We start from the raw sequence: 22,283 nt of genomic DNA, 5'->3' as shown, positions 1-22,283 counted from the left end.
GGTTTAGTATAAATTAAAATTTCTAGTATTAAGTTTAAATTCTCTCCTGATGAAACTGAACAGGGGAAAAAAAAAAGGTACCGAAAGCTGGAAGATGACAGCCATACTATCTCAGACCCAAAGTATGAGTAAATCAGTATCATGTCTTCAGTTGAAACTCTCTAAGGAGAGCAAAAGAAGCAGCAGCAAATATATAAATTATATTGTGGCAGAGATCACTTGAATTGTCAGTTGGGTGTTTGTAATTAATGTTACTTAATGTTTTTCTTAATTGTTTGTCTTCTATACCCACATAGACTAGCAATTAATGATAGACAATCAGTTGTTGCAGAATTTAACTACATGTTGTGTGGAGAAAATTAACTCCATTTGTTTTTTGAAGCTACCATCAACAACATTTAATACTTCCAAGTTTTTTCTTGTATTACAAAAGATGAGAACAACTGTTTCTTATCACCTTCCCTTGCTTCATAGTTGTACAGACCTTTAGCATATTCTCCCTCAGCTGTTTTCATTGTGTGGAGTCTGCTGAGTTGTTCCAATTTGGAAGCTGTTCTGTAACTCTGATCATCCTTGCTGTCTTTCTCCGAACCTTGTGGGATCCTTTTTGAGGTGAAAATTCCAAAAGTTTTCCGTCTTCGACATGTGGATACACCATGGATTTACATAGAGAAATAATGTTAGCCATTACTCTTCTAATAATTTGTAACACTTGTGTTATGAATTGCTGCAGAGCAGTGAGTTGATGTTTTCGTGGGTCTACTTCCCGAGAAGTGATTTTCAGGTTGGAGGCTGCTGTTGTATGCATGAAGTTAAAAATTTGTTTCCTTGCGTGTCTGTTAAAATGATCCACATCATTCATCTACAATGAATTATGTATGTCATTTTGCCATGGAGGGACTAAATAGCATTAGTTCTTTCTGGAGCTTCTAATCACCCTTCACTTCATATTGCTAAAAAATTCTGTCATCCCCTACACCTCCAACTTTTCAGGTCACCTATGAGTACGCTGAACAGTTTGGGTCCTCATAAAAGTCCTTTTTTGCCTCCAGTGGAGATCTTCTTACTCTTTCCAGTTCCAACTGCAGTTGATACTTTTAAAATAGTTTTTGGCAGATCTAAATATTAGCTGAGTAATAAATTCAGATTGCTCCTGTGCAGTAGAGTTGAGAGGTTAGGAAGTAGAGGAAGGGTTAAAAATAGTTGGGTTGACGTGCCCGAGTCCAGCTTGCAGCCCAGCACCTGTAAAAGTCTTGGGTGACTTTAGCTGCAGTGTACAGTCCCGGAGGATGCTGGGGAAGACTCTGGCTGTCTTTGGAGGAGAATAGGCAAGTCTCTTGGGTTTTAATTTCTTTAATTTTTTTTTAATTTGTTTTCTGATTTCTTGGTCTCTTTTGCAGCTTTTCTGTCCGAGCTACTTAGGTCCTTTTTTCCTGTCCGTTAAGTAGGTTGGTACTGTTTCAGAAAAGTAGCCCTTTTAACCTGACTGTTAACAGCAGGTGGGTCTTTCTCGATGCACAGATCACCAGTTTCTTTCAAAGGTATGTTTAGTTATCCTCTTGGAGGTGACCTGTCATTGCATTTGTTTTGTTTCATGCTTATTTTATATCTGCCTTGAAAATAATGTCATGCAATATCTAGAATAATAGCCAAGGAGTAACCTGAGGTATATATCTTACAAAGTAATGCTGACATGTCTTGCTGTCTGCAGAGTTGAAGGAAGGAGTTACTCTTCTTTTATTAAAAACTCATGGGTACATCTCTACTAAGTTTGAAGTCTTAGTATGAAGTCTTATTATATAAAGCAATAATTCAAAACTACTGCGATGGGTAGAGATATTATGTATATATCTGATGTTATGAACATTATTATATCTAGTGTGACACATTTTATAGAAGCTAGTGCTCCTGCAATACCCCAGTGCTTCATACACTGAAGTTTTAACTCCGTATTTCCTGTATAAGGTGATTAAAAGAGTTGAACCGCTTTCATGCCTGGTTCTATATAAGGGATTTTAAGAGGATGAAATCATACTGTATCCAAACGTAATTAAACTCTAGATAAGCTTATACTCCAGACTGAATTTTTCAGTTTACTAAGCCATCTTAGTTACAAAAATTGTGCCTGTGATTTATAGCAGTTTCAGAAGAAATGGCAGTTCACTTCTGTAGTGACATCCTGTATACAGAAATACGGGGTCTTAGCCTTTGCCATTTACAGCTTCCTAAACGTCTTCCAGCAGAAGCACAGGTGAATGTACATTTCAGCTTAGTGAGAGGACATTGTGTTAGTGTGGGGGTCTTACATGGATGCCTTGGAGGTGACATATGGACTCCTGGAGGCCAATTGCTTACACGTTGAGAACTATTGTGCGCAGTTGGCGGTTGGTCAGCTTTTATGGTTCACTTATGGGGACTTGAGGAGCAGACTAAGAAAACAGAATGTGCAAAGTTACATTTCCCATGCATAGCAGTGGTTAAAGTAATCTGGAAGATGGAGGGAGCTGGAGTGCATGGAGATTGTTCAACTGTACAGTCAGCGTGTGTCTAATCAGACTTAATAAGTTTGACTCGATGCAGGTACAGCTAGAGCTGATATGACTCCCGGAGAGCCTTTCTGCACAGATCTTCAGCTTCCAGGAGGTTTTATTAGTCTGGACTCCATGCTGTGCACATCCAGAGTTGCTTCTGATTCATCACTGGAGCTAATCTGTTCTGTGGCATTAGGTGATTATACATCATTCTGCCCAGTGCTCTAAATTCCTGGAGTATTTTGCAGGTCTTATTAGCTGTAAAACCTCCAGTTCGAAATACTTCAGAGACTGAACAGCTGCGTTCTCATCCAGCAGTCCTAGGCCAAATAACCTGGACGAGATCTTGTCTGGCTCTGCACCCCAGATTCCTTCCTTCCTCTGGGTGTACCTCAATACTGGTGTGGTGGTGGCTGGTGCTACGTGTGTGAACACACAGGTGCTGATTGCATGGTGGATGCATTTCTAACATGAGAGAAGAGGACAGACTGGAGATTTAGTTGGTGTGCTTTGAGTCTGAGGTGGTGTTCCCAGTTTGAGCAATGCAGATGATTTGATGTGACAATCAAAATTTTACAAGATTTTGGCTCACTTTGTTTATGATGTTTTTGCAGACCATTTTTATTTTATTTTAATAATGTATGGCTTCACCTTTTCAAAGGTATTTTTTATAAAATCAGAAATACTGTTGTAATTAAACACCTGACAGGACAAGATTCAGGCATAACGTGATAGGTAACAGGCTTAGGCAAGCATAGGAGATTTCTGTCCTGCTCTTAGTGGTGTTTTGTGTGGGAAGGGGCTGCTGCACAAGGGGTTCCTGAAAGTGTGCTCAGCCTGTCCTGTGAAGTTACCCTTAGGAGCAGCTGCATTAGAGCTTGCCTTGTCCTGGGCTGGCATTCCTCATGTTTGCCTCACCTTGCACTTGAAGTTTCCTTCTTTGTCCTAGAGCTTACTGAGAGATGAAGATAAAGTGCAGTTCTTGTCAAATGACATTTTAGGAACTACTCCACTACATTTCATTCGTGTTTGGCACTTCTCTGTCAAACTACAGGAAACGGTGCTCATAAATGACCATGCAGAACACTTGCTCCTTTCGTTAAATAATTTTTAAACGCTTCTATGTCCCTTACAGAATTTAAGAACATCCTGTCAGGTACTTTGATGCTGCTGTATTGAGAACTTTCTTAATGGCCTTTCTCTCAAGCACAGGAAGAGAATAAGAAGTGTAATTGGAATTTTTCCTAGGCTATTGGTGGTGTTCTGGCACATAATAAATATAAGCATGCTAAATGTAACCTATGTCAAGTATGTGTAAATTTACGTGAGGTTATCTAGTCTTATACTTAGGTGACTATTCCAGTAGGAGTTACTTAAAAGCAGTAGGTGAAGGTGGTGTTCAAGAGAAACAAAACCCTGTTCATTCTCTGAGTTCCCCTGAGAACTTTTGGCAGAAATTCCAACTTGAAGGAAATCTTAGGAAGAGATTGAAGTGATGTTTGGAGAGTTCATAGCTTGAATCAAGATATCAGTAGCAGTAGAAAAAGACCAACACTTCATTTATAACAATATAATGTTATAAATACTAAATTCATTTAGACCAATATGAAATGTTTAGTGTTAATGAACAGTAGGTCACAACATGAGCTTTGCAAAAGCATCCTTGTGTGGACTTTACTTCATATAATCATCAAATAATTTGGGTTGGAAGGGACCTTTAGAGGTCATCTAGTCCAGCCCCCGATATTCATATGATGTTTGAATGAAAACCAATACTAAGGTAGTGTCAGGATGAAATCTTAAAATGCTTAGGACAATTGAAAATGGCAACTGAGAACTCGGTCCTTTATCCATCACAGGTAGGGTAGCATTGGCCCATACAAATAATAGGAAATCACTTAACATATTTGATTTTCTGGATTAATCTGACAAGGAAGTTAGGGAAAGTTAAGTTATGGAAATTTTTTTGGTGTTAGCTTTTTTCCTCTAAGAAGTTGTTTGTGTCACCGCAATTTGTGCCTCTGACTTCTCAGGTTGCAAACTTTCTAACCTTGAAAATACAATTTTTTTATAACTATGTACATTTTCTTGCCTGCTTGTTGGTGTGAAACCTTCTATTGAAGAAACTGAATCTGATTTTGCTTAGTTTCTGTTGCTTAAAACAATAAGCATAAACTCAGCATTTTTGAAATCCTTGCAACTAGAGATAAGAATATTCTTAAAATATATTCCTTGGATGTTGCTTTGAGATATTGGATGATTTTGGATTTACAGTGGACAATTGTGTGTACGTTGCAAGAGCTGAAATGATTATCAGACAGAGTGATAAATATCAGAGGACGATGTGGATCTGTTGTATTTCATTGGCAGTCTTTTTCATTCTGATCAATAAAATAAGTTCAACATATTTAGTATCTCTCAAGAACTAGTGTTAGTCTTGATGAATGAGGGTGGAGCTAAGACCTGTATTATAATAAGTAATTTTTTTTCACTGTATTTTATCCTGCCAAGTAGATCAACTATTCTAGAATATAAACATGCTTAACTGAAAATATGAATTGATGATGATTAAGTAACACATTACTATCAACCTTAAGGCAAACTAAACCTAATCTTGTTTAATTTAAGAGTGACATTTTGCATGGGTAAAGGAATCCAGTTTAAAAATCTTCCCGTGGACTTTCCTGAAGGCAAACTAGTGCTTAGTATCTCTTGTGTTCTTGTGTAGTGTTTCGTTTACTGGTTTGTTCATTTATCTCCGAAATGTAATGGGTAGTCAGTAACAGCATTGTGAAATAACCAATTTTTGTATTTGCTTAGGTTGGCACGTGGCATGTGTAATGTTTCCGCTCTGTAAGCAAGCTTGTGATTGAAGGCTTTGATCTCTTCTAGGTGTCAGAAAGGGGAAGTAAATAGTCCCCTCTCCCCCGTCACCGCTTTATCTTGCAAGACATGCTCATATGGTAGCCATGTGAAAACTCTGCTGTATGAAAACCCCACAGCATTAGTTTGATCTCTGAGGAAGGCCTTCCAATTCAAAAAAATTCTTGAATTCTGATAGTGAGATTATTCAGTGTGCAAGAAAACTGGAAACCAGTTACTGGGTGTTACGTATCAGTAGGTTTCTAAAAGTTCCAGGTGTCTGCTGAGATCACAACTAGCAAAAATAGATCTGTTATCAAAGGTAACCTTTAAGGTAGATTGGGAGCAAAGGAGGCATAAATATAGGCTTATATATGAACACATATGAGAAATCAGCTTCCTATTTAGAACAGTGGAGTTGTATGTAATTAGTTTAGGTCAACTTCGTTGTGTAAATGACATTCATTAGGACTGTGAAAGTAAGTGACTGTTTTGTTGTCAGTTAGACAACGGAAAAAGGATTGCAGAAAAAGATTGTTTCTTATAAGTAGATCTGCTTTTAGTTTTTACGGGGCTGTTGTGCATTTCACGAATGAGGAAGCTTGTGCTTTTTCTAGCTACTAGACTGGAGCAACTCGTAACAGTTAACTTCTTACAATTGAGAAGTTGTGGTCATCAGTGTAAAACTTTTACAGTAAGCGAGTAAAATGGACTAATATATAAACACTAAGTAGTTCTCTAAGATGTTTGTGGAAGAATCTTTAGGATTCTACTTCAAATCACCATATAGTTGTCTGTCGCGTTCATTTGTTCTACAACAGTGCTCGTATTTTCAAAGTGAAGTTTTAAGAAAATTCTTTAAAAAAAAATATATATCTTGTATGGGTTGGTCAAGTTACTTAATTTGCTGTGCCTTTGTCTTTAGGAAAGAGAAAATCCAGATACCTCCTAGTAACTGTTCCTTGAGCAGTGAAAGCTGACCATGGGGGCCATGTGATTCATTGTTAGTAGGCATCCAGAGGAAAATTAAAGAAAATATATTTGCGTACTCATCGCATTAAAACATTCCAACTTTCTGGTGACTGTCATTTGACTCCCTACCTGAGGAATGTAGGCAGGTGTTCTACAGATGGCACGATCTCTTTGGCTTGTGTATGACTAATGTACATACTGCATTCTATGCTGAATTCGTAGCATGAGGTTTAATACAATGGGAACTTCATGTATTTATGCATAATAGAATAAGCTTCTTAAATTTGAAGATAATCTAATTTTTTTTATTCTGTTTGTAACTCTTCAGACGTCTGAACAAGAATAAACTGCAAGTTCTTCCAGAGCTGCTTTTTCAGAACACACAGAAGTTAACTAGATTGTGAGTATAATCTGATTTATGTTTCTATTGTATGTTCCTTATTATAGAGATTTGCACACTTGTGTTTTGACTGTGGTGAGAGGTTTAATTTTTGTGATATTAGAACTGCTGGACAGTAAGGTTTCTTAAGGTGATGCGTTGTGTTTGCGTGTGTGTAGCCGTAATTCAGCAGAGCATAAGTATCAGAGGGAAGAGAAACCACAGAATATTTGTGTCCTCATATATTCACCATCATGTCTTCAAGGTGAATTATTTCCGACTCTCTGTGTACAGTTGCAGAAACCGTGAAAAGTGTCACCTTTCATATCCAGTATAGTCTAGATGCTCACAGAGAGATTGCTTACTCTTATTTAAAAATTAGCGTGCTGACATAATACAGATTGTTATAACTTTTTGAGTTTTAAAAATTATCTTTTTAACTAAGTCAAGGCATTGCCAGGCAGACCAGCAAAGTTACGGCTGCTGCCTCGACAGTCAGGAAGACGAGGAAATATGGAGAGGTAAAAAATATTTCATTTCCTTCAAAAATAAAAACTGTGTTATAAGGTGTATAGATGGCCTCAAGACCAGTTTGGACAGCAAGAGAAGACTAACATGAGCTTGGCATCATTTTTTCTTGGTGGGGTCAGGGAGAGAGTGGTGCTAGCACATTGACTGGATAATTTGTAAATTTTTTTTTTTAAAAGTGAATAGAAATAAAATGGATGAGCAGGTGCCTTCACAGTTACTACCAAGAAAAGTCATCTGCCTTTTTAAAGGAGTGGTCAAAAGCTGTTTGAACTAGCCTTCTAGATCCTGCCAAAGTTTTAAAGTCGTGGTCCAGTCTGTCTTTTTGAAAGATGTGCTACATGGTAAAACTGGTGGGTTTTGTGCTTGTGTTTATATATGGAAGACCCGACAGTAGGATTTCTGATTTGGCTAGTGAAATTGTAACGTTTCTACAGGATTGTTGAAAAGTTGCTACATCCAAGTAGGGTTTTTATAGTTGTTGTTGAACTGTATGCAACCAAGCAAACCATTTAGGCAGTGCTGTGAATTTTATTTCTTCCTGTGGAAATATAAAACACATGGTGATGGTGAAGATTAATTTTGGAATCAGATGACTATTTAAAAAAAATAATAGGCTCTTTGTTGATGTTCTAAAAGCAAACGAATTGGACAGTGTGCAGGGAGTGATACTGGTACAGTTTTGGAGAATTTCTGTACTGTTGTGTGAAATTGCTCACGAAAAACTGTACAAATAAGTGAATGACAAAGTTCTGAAGATGAAAAAATATAGAAAGATAAATACAAACTATAGCTGTCTTAATCTCAAAACGTGCTTGAAAAGTCTTTGTTAGATTTGTTTTTGCAGGCTTTGTTGCAGCTTTTGAATGCACTAGAAAATATTTACTCAATGGATTTGCTAGGGCTGAGTGATTTGGTTGTATTTCCTCATGTTCTTTGCATGTTTTTGAAATTCTGTATCTTGAAACTCGTCTTAAGTGTGAGCTGTGTACTTACTTGCAGATACCATTATAGAAGAGTTGCTTCATGTATGTTGGTTGTCCAAGGAAATGGTGATGCTTTCAAGATGAAAAAATCTTCATAGAGTTTGCATTTATCCACTAATACAAACTCCAGTTTAACAGGTTGAAACTTCCTCTGTGAGTGGTTGCATTGTACATGGCTATTGTTAAGGTGAAAGGCGCTGCCTGGTAATTTGTGGTTTCGAGGGAAGGTCGTGTGTGTTGGTAACTCGTGTGCATCTGTCTGAAGGAGCCTTACATGCAGAAACTAAGGGAATGTAACTGAGGCTTTTCAATACCAGAGTGTATCTTTTAGTAGATCGTGTAATCGTGATACATTATAGTCCTTACAAGCAAGAGGTAATAATTTTGGGTTTAGAATATAAGGATTGTAATAAAATTACAAAAAACAATGATTAATATGAATGCTGTATTCTGTCACGCCTCCCAACAGATGCTGTTGAAATATCTGTCTTTATTCACTGACATTCATTCAAAGTCTTGCTTACTGTTTAATAGTGCTTTAGATAGATCACTTTAGCCCTGTTTGTCAGTAGAAACTTGCTTTTTCTTTTGAAGATACAAGTGTTGTATAAATATAGTGAATATTTTAAGTAAATAAATTTTAGCTAAGTGAACTGTTATGGTTCCAAATGCAGTTTGGTTTTACGTTTTTCAGTGATGGGATAAGAAAGAAACTTCCTACCCACTAGAATTTGTAAAAATCCACCCCCACGCCCCACCCCGCATATATGTTTATACTTTGAGGAAAAATAAAAATAGGTGTCTAAGAAGGTTACTGTCAGGTTTTTTTGTGCCACTGTCTTGGTCCTACTGATAGGAAATCTAAGAGTTGTTCTTTCTCACTTTTGTTATGACTTGCTTAAATGCAAGAGTGCCAGTCCATTGCTCACAACTGGCTTTTTAGGGAAAACGCTTCAGTGGCGAGGCATGATGCTTGCATTCTTCTCCTGCAGCTGCTCTGACCCAGCCTTTCAAGAAGAAAGCATAGTTGAGAAAGTGTTGAAAGGGAATAACAGTGAAGCAAAAATTGATAAGAGGGACTGATAAATGGGTGGTGTAATTCTGTGGAATTTACGATGAGTGAATTAAAATGAATATTAAAAACTGTATATAATACTGATCTTAATTTTTATTTTCCATGGTACGCTTCTTTCTCCTGCCATACTTTCAAACTGGTGACTCTGAGCTACTAAGCTATGAGTCTATTATATTACTATTTTCTGACAGTTATAATCCAGATAATGTAGAAAGTCCAAAATTGAGTGTGTTAATTGTTAAGATTGCTTCAGCTCAAATGATGCAGAATGAGAACTGAAGAACAACTAAATATTTCCATGTAGTATACTCAAAATGGAAAATTTGATTTTACTTGTTGAAAATGAAGAGCCCCTAGTCTTGTCTACATAGCAAATAACAGATGAAATCAACAGTGATTCTTACAGCTGCTTTCTGTAACAGATGTGAAGTCAGTCATAACAGTCTACAATTTAGTTAACGAAGGTCCAGATTAAATTTTTTTTTAAATATAGAACTCAACACAAAGGTGACATTTTAAGTTTGATAACTTGACAATAGTGTGAAAGTTGGGCATATATCTTAGCATTAATAGAATTTGTTGGAGATGGAGTGACTGACCTGTTTAAAAATGGAGGAATTTTGTGGGCTGGAGGGTTTCAGGGAAGAGCAGTTAATGTCTCAGTAATAACTAAAGGTTGCAAAACAGATGTGAGGACTCTTCTTAGTGTTCTGTCAGTGGGGCTGAAATCTGACTGTGAGTTTAGTAAAGGAACAAACTTTTTCATGTAGTTCAGTATCGGCAAAGTCTTTCCAGTCTTGTTGCTGCTGGAAATTGAAATGTAGAACATTACATTTTCCTGGCAATGCTGTGCTTGAAAAGCGAGAGAACAAACTGTTTGGTGATGTTGGGTTCTTCTCTTGTTCCATATGCGCACTCTTTGCACAGCGTGGGATAGCTTCCTTGTGTGTTACCATCGTGTATTTATGTCAAGGCACTCTGCATTTTCACTGAAATGCACTCTTTCTAATAACTAATAAAACTTAATTTAGAATGTTTCTCAGATTGTAACTACTTCCTCAATTAATCACTCAGCTCCAGGTACCTTTGCCTTTTTTCTCCAACTTTCTCCTGAAATGCTGAGCTACAGGCTATGCTTGCATCTTTTACAGCGCAGCTTAGACTTCATTGTCACATCTGGTTGATATTAGAAGCAGGAATATATATATAAGGGAATAAACTTTAGATGGAATGTGAAACGTCCCACAAAATGAGTTTCTCATAAGGTTTTGAGCCTTTTCTTCTAGAAAGAGTGGCTTTGAGACTTGCGGATTTTGTTTGCTTTAGTTTAGATAAGAGTTCTAAGTTTAAATTGGATGGTGAACGAACCCTTGATTGGATTCTTTAGTGGAAATATTTGCCATTACTCTGTTGCCTTGATTTCCTTGGTTTTAAAGCTTCTTAAACGTTTTATCTGGGATTAATAATTAAGTCTCTAATAATTCAAACTGCAGGCACTTTTAATGAGAAAACTGAATCAAGGAAAAGGCTCTTGCAAATAAATTGAGACATGGAAACAAAGATACTTTTTGTGTAGTTTCAAGTATTATTTACTAGCCATAAAGTAAAAAGTAATATTAATTTTAATGCAAGTGATTAAATGCACTGAAAAAATATAGTAAACCAAACTATGCAATTCAACAGCTATAAAGCCATGTTTTGATCACAAGATAATTATTATCTAATATCCATAGCAACTTGTGAAATTTATCAGCAAAGTTTGTAAACATAGCTTTGTGTGTGATGGAATCATGAGCTTTCCTTCGTGTGCACAGATGGTATATAAAATGATCATAGTGTATCTGCTTTTCACTAAAGGCCAAGTATGCTAGTGGTCCATGAGGTACTTAAGTATCTTTAAAAACAAAACAAAAGGGGGAAACTACTCTCCCCCCGCTCCCCCCTGGCTCCCCGCCAACACCCCAACATGTAAGTTCAGCGAGTTCAGACAGGAGGAGCGCATCCCTCAGTCACCCAGAGCAGGCTGGTGCTGGTGTCCTGGTGGCTTTCCGAATATCTCTGGGAACAGCCTCCAGTTCCCACAGCCTCCTTGGGCAACCTGCTCCAGTGCTCAGTCATCCTCACAGTAAAAAAGTGTTTCTTTATGTTCAGGCAGAAAGAGGAAACTGCTTTTTTGCATACGTGTCCAATATGTCGTGCCAAATAGCTCGTGTGTAGTGAAGCAGACTGAATTTTAGACTGAGGAAAAACATTTTGCAGTAAATACATTATGAACAAAGCTTGGATGCTGTTATTTGATTTGTTAGCTTGAGGTCATGCAACTTCAGTCATGAAAACGTAAGATTTTTATAAGCAGTCTCATAGTTTCCTATCAATGTATGTGTCTCTTAATTCTAACTTAACGTTTCCCAGGGTAACATTGGTGACAGCCAGTCACTGGTAGTCAGTGGTGCTATCAGTAATTATGTTTTGCTTTCTAAAGTGCTACTCAATTAGGTAACACTTCACTAAAAAAAATGGAAAGGGAAACGTAACACTTCAGTGTTCAAAGATGGAGTAAGAAAAAAAAAAGTAAATGGGGGAAAAGGGGCTACTTAGCTAACTGCATAAATGATAGGGGGAATCTTGTGCTCAACCTTGCCCCATCACGCTGTTCCTTTAGGTTAATGGTTGTCAGGAATTATCTGGCATCTGCCTCAATCTAGAACTGCTTTTGGAAGGATGGAAGAGGTTAATATGTGGAACTTTGCGAACTTGCACTCATCCACTGTCATTTGTATTGAAATTTAAATTCTCTTTTATATGATTATAATTAACTTTTCAAATATTTTCTTACTCAAAACTATGTACCTCCCACTTTGTTTATAGTTTATTAAAACACTGATGTGAATCTCATCTGCTTTCTATGATCACAGCTCAGCATTGTATTAGATCATCAAAGTTTTCTACTTTGGTATGCAATAAATGCACATCAATAGCTAATAAGGTACATATAGCACTGTAAAACAGTCAAATAAGTAAATGTAAGTGTGATACCTGGAGGGGCACCAGTAAAAATTGAGTATCTGTTTGACCTTTGTTGTTGTTAATTTTTTTCAAGGGTAGATTAGAAACAAGAAAGTGTGCCTACACAAACACACACAAAATATACCAAATGTTTCTGAAGGTTTTCTCAGGCAAAGTTTTATTATTTTTGCTGACTTTAATACCTTCATTGCCCAATTTTTTTCTCCTCGAGCTAGGTATTAAAACCACATTAAAACTGCATAGAAATAATGGTCTATCCTGTAATTCGTAGGCCATGAATACTGGTGAGAAATGTGTGTTATATGGATGTGCATACTTAAAAGCAATTTTAATGATAAATTTAGTAGTCACTGAAAACCTGTGTAGTCTGGTTAGTTGTTTATCATATTGGCTTTTAGTTTTATTGCTATAATTTATTGCTATTTCTCATCTCTTCTCTTGATTTGTCTGCTTCCTTATGGTTTTAGTGTTGGTGCAGTGGCAGTGTGTATATTTGATTTTGTGTAAGTAGTTCCATTAGATAATTCCTAGTAGGAGTAGCTGGAACTACTTAGTTCCTGTTTTTCTTTTGAAGCTGACCTTGTTAAACATGAATATAAAGGTGTACTTAACTTCTGGATTCACTGTGCGATAGGTACTATGTTGTTCTGTTGCCCACTATGCCTGCAGACAGAAGTTGGCTGGTGTAAGTCAGTGTCTCCTGGTTTGAATTTGACAAGTGTAGTGTGTATTAGATTTTTACCAATGTCTGCTTTCCTTTGAGTGCGTTTATAGTGAAGATGTTTAATGTAGTGAGGAGCTTGTTTCACATGCATATGATTTGCCAAGAATTTTCTGCTGAAAGCCTTACTAGAACTGTCACTGGTAAACTCTCCTTTCCAGGCTGATCCTTAGCAAGCTCCAAGTATCGAATCATGACTCCTGATCAAATTCGGAGGCTTTTATCTCGTGGATGTCATCAGAAGCTGTGTTTGGAAAAGCAACCAGTTCATAAATTTTCTTAGCGTCCTCTTTGTTTTTCTGTTTGTTCTCTTTCTAGAAAGAAAGATCTCACAGATTGCTGACTTAAAGCTCCATTATCATTTCACATTAAAGCTGGATCCTGACAATTCAATTGTTACATGAGTTTGAGTTATGGTGTTGCCATGACAAAATAGGATGGGCTTGTAACAGTGTGTTTTTGTGGTTTTATCCACATCCAATAATTGTAGTTTTACTGTGTATGGATCACAGCAGGTCTTTTTAGAAGACAGTAAATAATTACAGTAAGTGTTTGCTGGTCTCTAGGGTGCACTTCTGGCTTGAGAAAGATGTGCATTAGGTCAGAGGCTTGTGCTGCAGATAGCTGCATGACATTTACACCATTTATCAAGCTGAAGTAGTTTTATATCTTCTTTTTTGGCTCTGGTTGTAAATAATGTATGTAGCAAATTGGTTTTTTTAAAGACAAATACACCAGTTGTATTTGGAGTCTAAGGATTTTTTCCTGTCTAAATTAGTGCAGAAGATTAATTTTAAAAATATGAATAAAAGATTTTTTTATTGTGAGTGTAGAAAACAAATGAAGACATGTCAAAAAGCCAGAAGGATCCCTCCTCAATGCTGCTTTTTCCCCTGTGTGAAATTAGTTATTTAAAATTATACTGTGTAGATGTCTTGTTTCCCCTCTTAGGGGAAATAGGCATGATTGGAGAAGAAAGGGTGCTCTTTGCAAAAATTACTTCTGGGTTTTAGTGGCGTCTGTCTTCTTAGAAGACATCTATTGCCAACTTCTCTGATCAGGTCATCTTATTACTAAGCTATTTGAGGGAGTTTGTGGCAAAAGATTATGCATTTCCAGAAGAAATACCACACATGCAGATTAAGCGTGAGTCTGCTTTGGAAATCAGTAGTTTTACTTTATTAGCTGAGTAACTACTGCCTTTCACTGTCACTGTTTTTTCCTATGCTATTCGAAAGGTGACATGCTCCTTTGGTTGATGTTCCGTTTAGGAAATCGGGAGGCTCCCAATTTGTGAGATTAATTTGCCACTACGTTGTTTGATAGCCTTAACCATGTTGCTGCATGTCAGCTTTCCTGAATGTAGGGTTTTTTTAAAGCACTCTCAAACATATTCTAGTTTCAAATCATATGTCTTGGAGATAACATATTAAAAATGATTCTACTGTTATTGCCTGCTCAAGACAATCCTGAACGAGAAAATGCTTAGTTTATTTTACTAACATCAATAGCAGCCTTGCAAACTTACTAAGTCCAGCCCAGGACTTTACATTAACAGGACTGTTGTAAATAGTTTCTGATGGTTCTTAAAATTCTTCTTATTCTTAGTATTAAAAAAGGAATATTGACAAAATTCAGTATGTAGTCACTCTATCCCATCAGACTTTAATTCCCATCAGAGTTCATTCTTTTCTCCACAACTAGGATATTTGAGAACATCCTGGAGATGTTTAGCAAAATTAGGCTTTTCTGAAGTTCTGCAGGCAATTTTGCTGCTTTAAGTGAGTTGCAGCACCGCTGACTCGATTGGGGCTCCATGGTTAGTCATCGCCTAGGAAGTTGGAGACATGGTTTCTGAGGGTGGTTATGTGTGCTCTGCCAATTCTGAAATGCGTCCTTTTTAACAGGCTTCCGCTGCGTTGTTTGGAGTGACAAGTTAAAACACCACAGTGACTCTGCTTGTTATGATGGCTTTCACGTAGCAGAGCCATTACAGAGTTCTCAAAATACAGTAATTGTGGGTGGGCATTATTGGTTTACCATTTTCTTACATGGGTCTTCAGAACTTTGCTCTTTTGCTTCTGTTAGCACCAGTTCAAGCATTGTGGCTCCCTATGGTGTTGTATTCTGGTTCCTCTGGCTTGAGCTGTGGGGATGGCGAGGCTGGGGGGCGTTGTGGCTGGTGGCCCTGAAGGGTGGTCATGGCTCTTGAAGCCACGGGCTGCTTTTGTTAAACTCGACAGAGGATTGAATAGCTGTATAGAATGCTGTTAGAGAATAGTTAGGTTCTATCTGCAAGTGTATTATTACTGTAGGTATTCTGACCTGATGGTTTGTAGGCAGTTTCTTCTCTGGAAACTGAATAACCCCCTCCGCATGCTCGAAGTTCATCTTTCAAATTTACTGCATTTGCTTTGTTAACGTGGCTTTTTGGCCTTGCTACTATAGCTAGTCTGCAAGTGTCACCACATCATGCAGTACTTGCACATAATTTATTGCTATATGGATATTGCTTTTCTGGTTTTAAAACTTCTTAATTGGTTAATTGACGTGTGAATTGTTTTGCACTTTCCCCATTGGCTGGACATTGAAAGGAGCTGAAAAGCATGTTGCTGAATGCTCGGTTTCGTAAATGGTCCAGAGCTGCCAGAGTCCTGACCCCAGTTAGAATGAGCAGTGGCACATTCACGTGTGAATTTTCATTATTGCAACTAGGAAAAAATGCACAATAAACATAACTTATTTTTTGGGCAACAGGAGATTAGAATGGGAGTGTTTAGCATTATTGTCATGTTTGAGACTGTTTTCCTCACACAAGGTGAATGTAGGAACAGGTTGAACTGGTGACCCGAAGCGCAGACATATCATCTGTGTAACAGGAAGAATATAGTAATGATAACGTAAATATTTTTCATTGCTTTCCATAATAGGCTGTCATCCTGAGGTTAAAGGCTAGTTTACATTACTTGTCTTGTAAAAGTCCTTTCAAATACTTTGGAAATATGTTGCAAATGTTGGGAGTTTCCTTTGGTGTGCAAGTGGATGGTGGAAGTAGGGGACATGATCATTGTTCTAGAGGTACTAATGAGGGTTAAATTATAAGCACTGCGCATGAAGGCTTGATTTTGATCAGCAACTTCAAAAACAAAAGGCCATTTCCCATCACCCGTTTTCTGGCATCTACCTCTATTGTTTGCTGGTTCACAGCGGTTTCCCCTGCAGAGACTTATTGGGGATTCCAGGCACCCTGGGAGTGAAGGTTTTTGTGGGTAAAATGATGTAAGACCAAACACTTATTTGTTTTAGTTCTCATTTGATTTTATTCTTGAAATCTGTAATGTGTACAATGGGAAGCTTAAGTTAGGCTTTCTGGAACTTTTCAATATGTTTCACAGAGGTAATAGGGCATGCCTGTTTAAAGTATTTCAGACACTTAAAGGTCACCAAAATGAGTACTGCTATTACTTTTAAATGCACTATGGTTACTTTTGAAATACAGTCATAAATGATCCAGGATTTCATTATGATTCAGATCGGCTGAGAGAAGCAGTGGGACTGTAGCCTGAGGCGTATGTGTTGCCTGTCAAAAAGGGTCAATGTGGAGCTGAACCAGGAGGTATTTGATCTAGAGTCTGATGCGGTTTCAAGTCCCAAGTGGAGTCCATCTTGTAAAACTTACAAGAGTAGAAACTATTTATGAAACAAAATTAAAATAACTTGTGCAAGTCATTAAATGTTATGGTGCTACAAGAATAGATTGGCAAGGGCAGTTTATTATCTTGTTACTCCTCTGACTAAGTGAAGGATGTCATTCAAGGTGTGCCTTTGAACTGCTTTTATTTCTTAATGCAGTGTAACATACTGAAAACCAAAGGCTTGTAACACCTTGTGTTATAAAAAGTCCATGAGCTGATTTGTAATATGTTTCCCTTACATAATGCTTTGGAAGTTAGTGAGATTATTCAAATGTACGGTAATTGCCACTGTTGAAGCTTGAGATTTTCTACAATGAAAATGCAAATACTACTGAGAAAATCGAACAAAGTATATTTGGAACTGAGTACCTGTCTTTTGCTTTGCTCAGTTAAACTCCCTGATGGGCTGTTAGTAGAGATATATCTACGAAAGATTTTCTTTAGGAAACAGCTGATGTGGATTTATTTCCTTTCTATTGATATATGAAGGAATGCTAAGTTTAACGTTCTGAGTGGTTTACATGTAAGATATGCAAATGCTTAACTGTGAGGGGAAAAATACTGAAAAATAAGGCATCCAATATGAAACCAAAGGTTATGCTTATACAGTTAGTTTCTTTTGTTGAGAGAATAATCTTGTTTCCTACCAAACAATCACATTAATAGAACTCCCGATTGTGTTAGTTCTGATAATCATCGCTGGGTCAGGCCTGCCTCAGCATGTTTTCTGTACTGCTGGAAGTGAAGGAGGTTGCTGAGTGCAGTAAAATGTTCTCAATCTCCAAGCCCTAAACTGATTTTTCTACAACCAGTGCATGCACGTGGTGACTGTGTCTTTGAAAGTATTAGAATGAGATTTTTCCTTTTTTTTCTTCAGTCACTTTTACTCATACCATCCTTTCCTACTTTTTCCCCAATAATTGCTCGATTAGCCCCATACCTTACATTCCCTTATTGGGAGCAGAGCTGACGGGATATTGTGTGAAGTTTTTGTTAGCACTTGGGCTTTTTCAGAAGTGGCAGCTGTTCTGATGTCTGATCTTGGTGTTATTTGATCTGGGCACTTGTTGGTCAGTAGGAGGTACTTCACTTAAACAACTTCCCTTCCTTGACTCTAGAGGCCTTATATTTCTTCTGCTGCATTAAGTACTTTGGTGGCTGCCAACAGCTACACTTGAAATTCCAATCCCAGGATTTTGCATTGCAATAAAACACGTAAATGTAGCAACGTCATTTTACTGGGTTTGTTGAGAGGACATAGTGGTGCATCCGTGCCTGAGCAAGTATTACCCCAGAAGGCAACAACCCACCTAAAGGAATTATTATCCAGTGAAACTCCGTCTTTCTTTTTTGGCATTAGTTGCAGGACTGGGGAATGCATGTGCATGGTACAGCGTTTCCATTTCTACTAGTCCTGCCTATAATGAAAACAGAATTAGGCTAACATTGCTCAGACTGTTTAGTTTTGACTTTCAGGGCAACATTTGTCAAGTATTTTGATAAAGTGTAATTTATATGTGTCAGTAATTACATGCTCCAGAGGGACCATAGCAATAATGGTATTTTTTTTTCCTGACACAACAGGAAACAAATTTCGCATAAGCCTGGGGAATGCAACGTGCCACTCACCCCAGTTGGTGGTGAACTTCAAAAGAAAACAATGTTTCTTTTTGTTGGCCTCAGGTTTTTCACTAGTTTATCTTCAAAACTGGTATTTCAGTTGGTTGAAGGGAATTATTTTTCTTCACTGCTTGTTACTCTTTTTCCCAAATGGCATTGCTAGTTTTTAAAAATGAGGACCACCTCACTCTCTTGCAGCTGCAGCTTATTCTAGCTCCTATTTAATGAAGTAAACCAATTTCCTTGTGTCTAAATAAATGCATGAACAAAGACCCAATCACTAGGTTGCCTGGCCTGTGGATAGCAGTGGCTTACTGTCAGGCCTCGTGTCTGACATCAAACTTTGCAAAAATATGAGATAGATTATTTTAAACTTTGTAGTTAAAGTTTGTAAATTGTGTATGTAAATACGTACAATTTTACAGAACGTATAAAAGTGGAGTGGCTTAAAAGTGGAGGCTTATTTGTTACCAGTCTGATATTTTTTTTTTATTATCCTGGGGCTTAGAGGAAGGGTGGGGAGGGACTCTTTATCAGGGAGTGTAATAATACGACAAGGGGTAAAGGTTTCAAAGTGAAGGAGGGTAGATTTAGATAGGATATTAAGAAGAAATTCTTCACTGTAATGGTGATGAGGCACTGGCCCAGGTTGCCCAGGGAAGTTGTTGATGCCCCATCCCTGGAGGTGTTCAAGGCCAGGCTGGATGAGGCTTTGAGCAGCCTGGTCTGGTGGGACGTGTCCCTGCCCAGGGCAGGGGAGTTAGAACTAGATGGTCTTTAAGGTCCCTTCCAACCCAAACCATTCTATGAATTCACTTTGTAGAGTCCTTCCTTTAAAAAAAAAAAAAAAAAAAAAAAAAAAAGAAATTGAAAGGGGAAAAGGATTTCTCTCTTCCTTTAAGGCACATTGAGCATACTAAGATGCATAGAAAAGTGATGACACTTGACTTGAAAATGAGAGAAAAAAGTTAAGTAAAGAGTTTCTATAGCTTTTTTCTGCGTTTGTGTACACCAGCATTTGAGGGTCAGTTTGGAAGAAAGAACGTCGAAGTCAGTTGTTCTTTAGGCTTTAAGCCTGGCAATTCCCTTAAAGAAAGACTAAAACCTGAAAGGATAAAACAGTGCAAAACTGTGGGGAAGCAATTTTTATCTATGAAAATTTCAGATATTCATACTGAAAGAAGCTCTTTCAGTTACCAGTGAGTGTTCAAATGCTGGGGATGCTAGAGGTGCGGATGTCTACACTGAAAATTGCTGCTGAGTTGAATAGTCAGCGACAATAGTTCTGTATAACTTTAAACTGCACTTTTTGAGTTATGCAACACTTAGATATTTGACTGAATATTTTTTTTTAGTAACTTTCTGTGGAACACAACTAGCTTCACCTGTACAGGCTGTTGGGATTAGTCGTAGAAATAGAGGTAGTGGCTTGTCTTGAACGAGCAGTCACTGGGTTGTTTATTTTTTTTCCCCACTAGTGTGCCTAATTTTTAAGGATTTAATATTTAGAAACAAATGAGCTTGATGACATAATAGTTTCTCCTGTAGAAGGAGATTTTTCTGGTTTTATTGCTGTCATTTAAGAAAGGAAAGAGCATATTAACCTCATCTAGCTTTGTAACTGGCTGTGCTTTGAATGGGAAGTTGAACCATATGACCTCCAGAGGTCCCATATAACCTGAAATATTCTGTGGTTAAATATATTATTTACAGTATTTAATGCTATGGTTTGGAAGCTTTTAGCTGGTTCAAGGCTTGGCGGTTACTGTTGATGGGATACTAGATTCTTTTTTTTTTCCTTTTTTTTCCTTTCCTTCTCTTCTGAATTAAAGATTAAATGTAGTAGAGAGGACTTTTGTGGGTGCTGGAAGATACTGTGCCTAAGAGGTGCAAGATTGCGCTCATCACCAGGATCTTGCAGCAGTGTGAGATGAGGGTTCTCAACTCCCACAAAATTTGAAAATCAGCAGGAGCTAGAATTGAAGATCTGTTGCTAAAGAAAGTAATTTTTAGCTGTCTCCTGCCCTAAATTGTGCTGTTCAGATCTGCTTGTAATGTTGACTTTGGTATCCTTTTCAGAGGTAGGATGTGTCATGGTGTTTGGTATTTTTACATTTTATCTTGTTAACATCTCATTGTGGGAGAAAGTTATTTGCTATATCCTTTTCCTGAATGTGATCTGATTCCGCTCTACTTAAAATTCTCCTTGTAAAAAACAGAATTACTTGTGTAGTGGGCTGTTAGGATTATTAGGTAACTTATGCACATAGGTGCTTCCCAGTTTCTCCTAGAAAATAATAAAAAAAAGGAAAGGAAAAAAGGGAGTACAGTATTAGATGGCTTATATTGTTTATTCAGAGTTTTCCTTCCTGGTAGCCTTTTCAGAGTGGACTTGGCATGGAGAGAGACGTTTCTAGGTTGTTTTCTGGAGGACCCCTGTTTCCCTGCCTTGTACAGGAGGAAAATCTGTCAGATCCCCAGAAAGATGTTTGGGGTTGGCACTGCTCATAAGGTTCCTGGGGTCTTGCAGTGAAGATGGCAGCTGCAAGTTGGCTACCAGCCTGTTGTGGTTCCTGGCCGTGGTCTGGGCACTCATGGCTATATCAATAATGTGAATATGCAGTTTTTCACATAGCATTGGATTTTCATTATTGAAAACAGAGCAGTTGTTTGTATTTTTTTTCAGAACACACTTTACTGAATCTACGAAGATTTTGAGTTCTACTCTTGATCATTTTTGTGTATATATCTAATAGTAAAATTTAAAGAAGGGCAAATTGGTCTCAACCTCACAGTATCTAAGAACATAGCCTTTGCATTTAAATTACGTTGACTTAGTTTCAGATTGCAACTACAGAAATGTGATTGTTCTCTTTCCGATCTTAATCTGATGATCTTGAATTAATGTTCAAATTTATTTCCAAACAGCCTCTAAGGTAATGTTACTACAGTATCAGCAGTCTATTTAAATTACATAAAAATCCCAACTATTTTAAAAGGGTGGTTAAAAGAAGGTGTTATCTTAATGTCCACTGGGCTATGCTGAATTTCAGAGGTGTTTTAAGTTACTACAAAATTAGGCCGATGTCACAAGAGGGATTGGTAAGTAAAGTAAAAGATGAGCAAATTCAAATAGGTCCAAACAATCTATAAAATGAGATGAAGTGGCAGAGCTGGGATGACCCTGTGGAGACAAATACTGTTGAGCCTGTAATCTTTAATATCATGTGTGCTTATTTAAAAATATAAAGTGTATGCTTTGGTGTTTTGGAGATTAAAACATGTTATTTCCAGCATGCATATTTTGAAACTTGTGGTAAAGTTCCAGCTAAGGAAAATAGAACACTATTTCTTGCATGATTATAAATTAATCTGATACTGAAGGGAACGACTTCATGGTAGTTCCTCCAGAAATGCTCAATTTTAGTTACTCAACTTAATCCAGTTACTGAATTACATACTTAAATGTGTATGTCAAAAGATTATTTTTTTCCAAGTAGTGGGTTTTTTCTCCAAAAAAACCTCTTACGTAGTTCATGTGGGAGCCATGTGTGTACAAAATAATCAAAAATATTCCAAAATCCTAACATTTATGTAATGTGGATTAACTAAACTGAATTATGCTGCTTAGACTGGTATGTCAGTGATAGGTAATATGTGAAGTAATTGTAATCTATGTGTGTGATACAAGTGCTTGAATATTAAAGGTTTCTTTTTGAAGAAAAAATGAGGTATCTTGAATGGTTTTCTCTTTTAAAAAATTTTTTATAAGAAAAGACAAAGTCAGTTTGTGAGTTGAGTAAAACCATTTAATGTTATTTAGTGGCTCCTCACTTTACATATCCATAGAGCGAAGCTAGGCATCACCCCATGGCCCTGTAGCTCTC

At 37.4% G+C, this 22,283-nt stretch overlaps 1 protein-coding gene across 3 annotated transcripts in view; it reads left to right on the top strand.

Annotated features, from left to right (window-relative positions):
- The window catches only part of SLIT3 (slit guidance ligand 3), a 519,652-nt gene that overhangs the window by 47,146 nt on the left and 450,223 nt on the right, over positions 1-22,283 (top strand). For all 3 annotated transcript variants that reach the window (XM_054216868.1, XM_054216870.1, XM_054216869.1), the window contains one exon: positions 6,694-6,765. In XM_054216868.1, coding sequence (XP_054072843.1) covers positions 6,694-6,765 — 72 coding nt within the window. The remainder of the gene's footprint in view (positions 1-6,693; positions 6,766-22,283) is intronic.

The sequence above is a fragment of the Rissa tridactyla genome, chromosome 11 (assembly GCF_028500815.1).
Source record: "Rissa tridactyla isolate bRisTri1 chromosome 11, bRisTri1.patW.cur.20221130, whole genome shotgun sequence".
In the NCBI taxonomy this organism is placed as follows: Eukaryota; Metazoa; Chordata; class Aves; order Charadriiformes; family Laridae; genus Rissa; species Rissa tridactyla.
The sequence above is the reverse complement of the archived record's forward strand: the minus strand, read 5'-3'. Positions and strand labels throughout refer to the sequence as shown.